This window comes from Ptychodera flava, chromosome 18 (assembly GCF_041260155.1).
Source record: "Ptychodera flava strain L36383 chromosome 18, AS_Pfla_20210202, whole genome shotgun sequence".
NCBI lineage: Eukaryota > Metazoa > Hemichordata > Enteropneusta > Ptychoderidae > Ptychodera > Ptychodera flava.
The window spans coordinates 34,014,988-34,024,243 of NC_091945.1; the positions used below are offsets into that span (position 1 = coordinate 34,014,988).

The 9,256-nt window shown below is 38.5% G+C and overlaps 1 protein-coding gene across 2 annotated transcripts; it reads right to left on the bottom strand.

Annotated features, from left to right (window-relative positions):
* Positions 1-1,480: 1,480 nt before the first annotated feature.
* On the bottom strand, positions 1,481-4,807 carry LOC139117468 (glycine N-acyltransferase-like). Of its 2 annotated transcripts, none has more exons than XM_070680591.1 (3): positions 4,679-4,807; positions 4,371-4,552; positions 1,481-3,643 (listed from the first exon to the last, which is right to left on the bottom strand). In XM_070680591.1, exons 2-3 carry the CDS (start codon positions 4,405-4,407, stop codon positions 2,754-2,756), a joined length of 927 nt encoding a protein of 308 aa, XP_070536692.1. In that variant the 5' UTR covers positions 4,408-4,552; positions 4,679-4,807; the 3' UTR covers positions 1,481-2,753. The 2 variants fall into 2 exon arrangements, with proteins under 2 accessions (XP_070536692.1, XP_070536691.1); XM_070680590.1 differs by having other exon boundaries at positions 4,371-4,571; positions 4,679-4,800.
* Between the last annotated feature and the right edge of the window lie 4,449 nt (positions 4,808-9,256).

Genomic DNA, 9,256 nt, shown 5'->3' on the forward strand with positions numbered 1-9,256 from the left:
GAATGACAGAGATTCAAAAGTGAAAAACTCTACCACACATCTGTCGAAACGAAAGGCACTCGATCCCTAGCTGAATTTATCAGACGATTGGGATGGAAAGGGATGGAAAAGCAACACGAGTGCAGTCACTGCACTTTAAGCGCCACTAGCTGTAACTTTTGAAATTTATTGACCTCAAAACACCTTCCTACTCTATCCTGGTTTTGTCTGAATTCTACCCTCTGAAGGGATGCTGGCTTAATTACTGCATAAGGAAACATTCCTTTGTGAAACGTTTGACAAAACTTAGTAATTTACAATTTTAACTTTCATTTTGATTTTCCGCCATTTTTCAAAAATTTGTAATATTACAAAGGAAACAGAACATACAGTGTCACAGCTGAAAACATTCACCCATCATGCATTAACTTTGACTACTCTGTGTAGTTTATGTGAAGATTTCATTGCAGATATGCACAGTATCCACGGCTTTTGCTTTTTCGCATGGAGCAGTAATTTAATATTTGGGCAGACATTTAATCGCAGTGTATGTAATCTTTATCTTATTCAAAATTGCACATACAGTCCAAGCTGGTAGTTAATAATAAGTGTATACACACGGCTACATAAGTACATTCTAACAAACTTAATTTAGCTTGAGAGTAAAATCATAAAAATAATTCTAAAAGATACAGCTAGTGGGGCTTTAAGTTTCTGTAACTTGTAGGACAATGGGAGTATACTTTTACAAGTATTATCTTTATTCTTTGGTTTTAAAAATGTAAACAATGCCAAAAGGAATCACAAGTAGTCTACACAATGCAATGTCTAAGTAGACAATGAACAAAAGTGCCACCATCTTTGAAGCACATTAGGAGAAAAATAAAACTCCAAATAAGCTAATGCAAGTTGCTGTTCCGCAGCCTGTTTCGCAGTAATGATGATAAATTTATATATTTAATTATTTGTCCCTGTAATAAATGTTGCAGTTTAGTACATTATATTTTTCTATGTCAGGGCTTATAGGTTTTTTCGCGTTTGAGCAACTGCATGTGAGTGTATGATTATTTTTCCGGTCATGACGCGATATAGTAAAGGAAAAATAATAAAATCACAGAAGATGTCACTTTTCTATAGATAACTTATTTTTATTTTGCTCTAAAGGATGGCACTATACTATCAAAGGACTTGAGTTCTGATATTTGCATAACTAGTATTGAAATCTTAACTGCATTGGGTTGCTTACACGTTTTACTATTGAAATCTTATCAGCTCGTCCGTAACTTTCTCCACCATATTTTACTACTTTCTCATAAAGTCGGATCTTATCAGCTCGTCCGTAACTTTCTCCACCATATTTTACTACTTTCTCATAAAGTCGGCAACTTCTTCTTCTTGTCGAAAGGTACCAACTCGATACAACTAGACAGGGACGCAGCAATGTTGAAGTTAATGTTAATAATCGTAGCTGCACTCCGAATCAGCAGTCTAGACCAACAAATGTTTATATTCCCATTATATTAAGTCTAGCAAAAGTCCTTACACATCAACGCTTTGCTTTATAAAGATGACATTAAACGACGTAATTTAAAATATAAAATACTTGACAGGAAGTAAATTTACATAGGCTAAAAAGAAGGAAACGTACACCTAGCAAAGTGAAAGACAATACCGCAAATACGAGATTGATATCCTTGTGACGGTGATCCCAACATCTAAAGCAATATAACACTGTCAAATCCATCGGAAAGTTGTATCTCTGGTAGGAAAAGGTATATCATCAATACCTATTGTATGGAGCCAAAAGTTGACTGTAAATGTATAACCTTGTTCACCTTTGTCCGAAGGAGGTGCCGGCCAAATTGAATTACCAGTATCACTATCAAGATCGGTAAACACTTTGGTCAACGTTTAATTCAGCGTATCATTATTGTATTTACTGTATTGTTTGGTGATTGAAATTTAAGTAGCGGTAATTGAACTTGACTTATATTGAAACAAATTAACTATTTTTGACTGATAAACATGTTTACCACACACATAGTCAATGAAAGTTACCGATAAAAATTTCAATTAATCCTTAAACATGGATAAAGTGTTAAAGATATTTGTCGATTAATCTATCATCTTATTTGTACTCAACGGAATTTCTTTTACATAAATTAAGTCCTCGGATGCCTTAGTATCGCTCGAGTATTTCATATATTAAAATGCGGATTTTTGAAATTGTAGATAAGCATAATATGGGGACTTCAATTGCAAGGGTTTTCAGCATACCATGTCCTATGGTTTGTCGTTATATATTTTTGCAAAGTTTAAATTGTCAAACATGCAACGGTACTGTGTATCCTAGGTGCGTAGCAGCGACAGAAGACTGCATCTATTCATCACTTTCAAGTGTATATAATGCAAACAGTTTTAGTTAAACTACATGTTTATGGTTATTATCTTTGTATATTGAGCATCTACATCCAGATTGCTCAACCTTTTCAATTGAGGTACTTGACCAAATTTCCAGAAAGTACTTATCCTGAAGATGCTTTACAAGACTAACCAATAATGGTGTCTGACTTGGATCATAGATGCAATCCATCAGCATTATCATAGCTTTTTTACTACGTAGGTATGGTTGCATTGAATACGTCATTGAATGAACCTGTGAATTCCAACATCAATTGGTATCAAGCGATGATTTTGCTACACATTACGTCCACCGTAATGGTATCAAAACTAGCGGCAATTCTTTATGTGTGATCACTATATGTAGCGGTGTGTCATTTTCTTTGGGTCATATCCTGGTTATAAATAAAATATTCTATCGCCCACATCTCTCCTCGACGTTGAAAACCCAGTTTTGTGTGCAGAGCCTGCGATGCTTCATTAGATGGAGCAATGGCAACTAATGGTATTTCATTTGAATCTAAAACCATCTGCACTAATTTGGAGGTCACAATACTTGCAAAACCTTGTCTCCGGTAACGGGGCATTGTATAGGTCATTCCAATTTCACCGTATTCTTTGACAACGGCCCAAGATATCGGTTCCCCAGTCTGATTAAACATTGCAAGATGTTGTTGGTGTTTGATGGTATTTTCAAATCTTGACAATGGAGGAGGTTGTCCGTAGGTATACACTTCGCGAAGTACCCCTGCATGTTTGCGTTGTAATGGACCAACTTTAAAATCACGGGGAAGGGTTTTGGTCGCCATATTTATTATAGACTCGTTTATGTTATCAAGAACATAAGAGTATCCAGAATCATAGAACTGGGATGTCGTACACAACTCCTTTTTCAATAATTCTCTGATTGATTTGTCATGAGCAGCTTTTAACAATACAAAATTAACTTTGGAATGCTTTTTTAAATCGAGCACGCAAGGCCCTCGTAGAAACGCTTTTAATTTTGCGACGTCCAACGCGTATAAAAAGTAATACGTTTCGGCACCGCCGTTTCTATCATCATTTGCATACCAGATGGCTACTACACTCGTCACTTTGGCAAGATCCTCGCTGTCTACGTAGACATCAACTCTGGGCCACGTGTTTTCTGTCTTGACGCTATTCTTCAGTAAATAGTAGAGAGTTAGACAATCTGAAGAACATCCTTTAAACATCTGCACAAGCTCCTTGATTTCTGCTGACGTTAGCTTTGGTATCATTGTTCCTGTGGAGGAATCATACACGGACATTACTCACAAATACACGAGTAGTAAGGCTCCGAGTTAAAATTGTTGGAATAGGTTGCCATTCAATCAAATGTGTCTATAGAATAGCAAGTACGGACAAATTCTACATTTCATTAAAAAGTTACATTATTGCAAGTCATACATCACGAGCAAAATTCTGAATTTGTCATGGGCAGCTTCTATGATCCTGGATACTCTTATGTTCTCGATAACATAAACGAATCTATAATAAATGTGGTGACCAAAACCCTTCCCCGTGATTTTAAAGTGGGTCCATTACAACGCAAACATGCATGGGTACTTCGCGAAGTGTATACCTACGGACAACCTCCTCCATTGCCAAATCACGAATTGCTGTGCATATTGTGATGTGTATACTTGATTAAAAAGAACCCCGTTTTTAGGTGTGGCTATAATATGAACACTGAAGGACTTGCTGACATCGTACTTGTGTGATAATCTGATTAGCCCACTCTCTGCCCACTCTCTGCACGAACACCTTTCTGCACGAGCAGCTTCGTTGACTGCGCCTGCACATTGCAAACAAAACTGACCTTTCCGAATGGCATTGAATAATGGCTAGATTCTAAGTTCTTTCGACTCTACACTGCACATTGCAAACAAAACTGACCTTTCCGAATGGCATTGAATAATGGCTAACATGGCGAACTTGATCAAGGAGGACAATACACATCTGACACATACCTGATATGTAACATTTGAAAGAGCGTCCGATAATCATTCTCTTTGTACAGCTGAACCCCGCTTTTAGGTGTGGCTATAATATGAACACTGAAGAACTTGCTGACATCGTACTTGTGTGATAATCTGATTAGCCCACTCTCTGCACGAACACCTTTCTGCACGAGCAGCTTCGTTGACTGCGCCTGCACATTGCAAACAAAACTGACCTTTCCGAATGGCATTGAATAATGGCTAGATTCTAAGTTCTTTCGACTCTACAACAACATGGCGAACTTGATCAAGGAGGACAATACACATCTGACACATACCTGATATGTAACATTTGAAAGAGCGTCCGATAATCACTCTCTTTGTACAGCTGCAGCATTAACCTAGCCGAGTTAACAGCGGGACCAAGCGTGGTCCGACGACATAAATGTCGGTATCACTTGAAGACGAGTCACATGATAGTGACACAGTAGTGTGTCAAGGACAACCTGATACCGTATTCACTGGTCCATATCTCAAGTATAAAGGCGGCGTTCACAAACGCCTCTGGAGGGAGAGGGGGATTTACTGGGGGATTTAAAATATGAAGAGTGTGTCGGGAGCCATTTGAAGGGATTATTGAACTTAAAATGGGGGACACTAAATGAAAATGTCTCTGATTGATATGTTAGATTGTCCACTTATAGCTGAAATGTTTGGCTAATTGTTTGGTGGTTTTCTGATACTGCAGTTTCTTGTTCTACTTCCTGAAGCGTGATGAAAAGCCACAGACGTGTGAAGTAAGTATGATATTATTTACAATTAAATTCAAGTCTGGACTAGAATTCATTTGTCATCAGTAACAATGATTACAGCCTATATACAGCTACAGAGTATTTTTCCAAACAGAATATTTGTTATTCAAGCATGCTGTGGGAGAAGAACAAAAAACTGCGTTGATACGCAGAAGAAAAGATACTGAAACATTGGTCGAAAGTACAGCTAATTTCCCTTTCATACAATTATATCAATTATATGAGTTTTTCATGACAGCTGAGGGAAGTCGTCTTGTTTCCAAACGTTTTTCTACGTGATCGCTGTCTTTCTGTTATAGAAGATGAAGTTGTCCTTTAAGAGAAAATATGTCAAAATGGCGCCCTCCTTCTCTGTAAGAGAAACACACACACACACACACCACACACCCCGAAACCATCTCTCCATTTCAAAACCATGCAAGTTTTGTTTTAGGGTTGATTTCGAAACTATTAAGTCAGAGGGGGGGGGGGGCATTTGAACGCATTTGAGTGTGTTACTGGGATATTTTAAACAAATTATTTGGGGTCCCTCTCAACAGGTGTTTGGGAATGCAGCCTACATATAAAGACTAGGTTCACACGCAAAGGAGAGGAAGGCGGGGCACCTTGAATAGCGGCATATTTCCTTGTGTCAATCAACTCGTATAATAGGCACTGTGAGTGCATGCTGTGAGGTGTAAATTCCATTCATAATGGCTGGTAAAGCACAAAAGACCGTGCTATGGCAGTCAAATCGTCCACCACTACCATGAATAGAGCTCTTCTGTCAGTGACTGGGGGTCATGTGCAAAAAGGGTTAGAGCAAGATCAGTAGCCTAATTATGAGGTCATCAAAACTCGGATATGATGTGGTTTCATATCAAAACATTACGGTACCATAAATAAGCTTTTTATTGCTAGCTTTTGAACAAAGTCTTTTGTTTTTCTTTCCCTTGCACTTAATGCAGCATCATTGATTTTAGTTCGGCATTTTAGCGTCTATGGCATGAATCCGCTTTGTAGTGTTCTTCACTCTACTTGAAAAGCATTGATTGACTGCTTATCATTACACATCGCGATAATTTTCACAAATGGAGGCACCGTGGACCAGTGGTCAGGGTAACGGACTCACCATCGGAGGATGGTGAATTCGGGACTCGGTTCATTCCTGGTAGATCAAGAGTAGCAGATTCACTGTCGGAGGACGGTGAATTCGAGGCTCCAGCTCGGTATTATGCCCTAAAGCAAGGCACTTCACTCCTCAGTGCTCCATTGGGGTAGTAGGTGATGGGTACCTCATCCTTTAAATTGGCTTGCACCCGTCGGATGATGGACTAAATAAAATTTTAAAAATTCAGTACAAGAAGCGATGTGATGCAGTTCTGCAAAGGGCAGCCAGATTACAGTAATCTATTAACATTCTTTAACAAGAACATGAAGCAGAAAGGAGGTTGCGGGATGACGGAGAGTGTTTCAGAGGCCCCCTGCGTTTATGCTCCACCTTGTAATATTATACTATATTCAGAACATGACTTTTCTCTGTTTTCTCAGCTTCATTCGCTGTACCGTGCATATTAAATCGACAGGCGTGTTGTTAGAATGTACATAAAAACAACAAATGCTACATTCGCTTTCTGTCATGTCATCCGATTTAAGACTCTTCATTAATAGAGTGCGACCTCAAATGCCCTGTTTCAGGTATTTGAATTTGAATTGCACGTTCGATCACGTTTGCCCAGTATGCCCTTTGTAAAAACAAGCATTCAGGTGCAGGCACCTGGTAGATTCCGTCAATTTTACAAAATCATCACAAACATATTTCTGAGGCTGATATAGTGATTTTGCATATTTGTGACCATGACATTAAAAGAGGAGAAAGTGGAGCTGCTCGTAACTGCCCCAACTAAGAGAGAGAGAGAGAGAGAGAGAGAGAGAGAGAGAGAGAGAGAGAGAGAGAGAGAGAGAGAGAATCATATCGAACGATTTTTCACCAGTGAATATATTCTATATTACCTTTAGAAAATAAAGGAATTGATATTGATGGGGAAAAAAATTAAATTTGCCCTCCCACGGAATTATGATGCCCACTACTCTCCAGTTAGACTTGATTCAAGTCTGTGATTTGTGAATGTTTGAGTGGAGTGAACGCAATGATTTGTATTTTGCTTTCATGTGAAACGCACGCGTGAGTGGAGTGGACGCGATGAGTCGGGTGAACGCTATACAACAGGGGAGTTTCACACGGAATCCGGCAGAAACTAACTCACTATACTGCGCAGACTCAAAGGTAACAAATTCAATCGCTCGGAAAACCTGGCCTGGGCTACCAAATTCCGAATGGGTTTGTACGAAATAGGAGAGACACGAGAGAAACTAGTATAAATTATTTAAAAAATTCACCGACTTGAACGAAGTCTACCCTCCAGTATCTATGGTCTATCCGCTCCCCACTTCCCAGAACAGTTTATGATCTAAACTGCCCAATCTCCACCACTGAGAGTTCCCTATTGCCAATTACATGTACATATTCCCGCATGTACATTTATTTTTAATCTGTCGTTCACTTACTACATCAAACTTTCGACATTGCTCCCTTCTAAGTTAGGCGCTTAATCTTTCCTGAAGTTTCTATCAACCACAGCATCCCCCTCCCTGTACCTATTTTTCGGTATTCACTGACAGGAATTTTCTCCCTGCCCACGGTATGAACTGAAAGTTCTTCCCCGCCCACCGTGAAAACTGATTTTCTCCCCTCCCGCTGGTTAGTTTTTAAAGTTGCCCAACCACTGATAATCTGCGCACCAACATATTTTGAATGTAGTTCCTCTTTCCTTACCGTCAAGCTGTAGCTCACTTTGCTACTCTCTGGCGTGATTTGGTCGAATTAGAACACTGTTATTGCTGATGGCATGAGGTGGTAGGAAAATACAGCAATCCAAACCCAAAGCTTTTCAGAAATTTTTGCTCTGCATATTTTCATGGACACAAATTATCTACATACCATCAAAGGTGGTGGTATGAACTCGTAAGAAAATATTTCATATACAAAATTTTTAACACTTTGCCTTAAAAAATGTTCGTCCAGCATATTTTCATGAGAGCAATTTCAACACTACATACTCTCAACTGTTGTACAGTCCATTTTATTGCTCCACTTTTTGATTGATTGAATGTTGAACATTACTAGTTGACCTTTCACTTTAGATAGAATTTTGACCGGATACGAGTCCATTAATTACCTTTGACATTGGCCCTCTTACACGAAACGATGCCTATGTAAGGTCCATATCTTGAAAATCAATATTAGTTTGCAAGGCCTTGGCGACAATTTAGCATAATCGATAAAAATGATATCTAACTTTACAGCCGTTTTTCTTTTATCTTGTAAGCAAAATTACAAATTTTACACCCTCGCAATTACAGGTCGTCAATTTGTGTAGTAAATTAGCGTCAATGAAACATGGTGAATGAACATTTCGTGACAGGTAAGTGTTGTGATTTTCTCAAGCTCATATTATCAGCTGATTCGACCAACCCACCCTACAGCGTAGCAAGATGCGATACAGCCTTGCCTTGAGCGAAGAGGAACCACTTTTTCAATAAAAATATTTTTCACATAAATCAGTTAAAAATCAGTCTAATCATTTACTTTCATGTGAAGCTTATGAAGTATGAATACGGGGTGTTTACCCAGTAATCTTAGTGTAACAGCTCCATCGTAATACAATGAATACCAAGTAGCGATGTTATGATTTACTTGAGATTAAAATCGATGTTGAGATCGCACGACAGGTGAAGGCTGCAAAAGAAATAGAGTAATAGTATATTCATCTTTATTACGTGACTTCTATCGGTCAAATAGTACAAGACTTGGCAGCAGGTATGTCAGTATGAATGATTTGATTCAGTAAAGTCTTGAACATGGCAGAACTCTGAAATAGAAGACACTGCTTGGCTTCACTCCTCTTTTTGCTTTCTGATGAACATAATTACAAATCACTCATTATAGTTGTACCAATATGTGTAGAGACAAAAGAATCAATAATACTTTTGTAAGGTCTGTTATTCTTTGGTGTAGATTTTGTTTAACTCGAAAGATGCCACAAACATTGTAAACGTGTGATT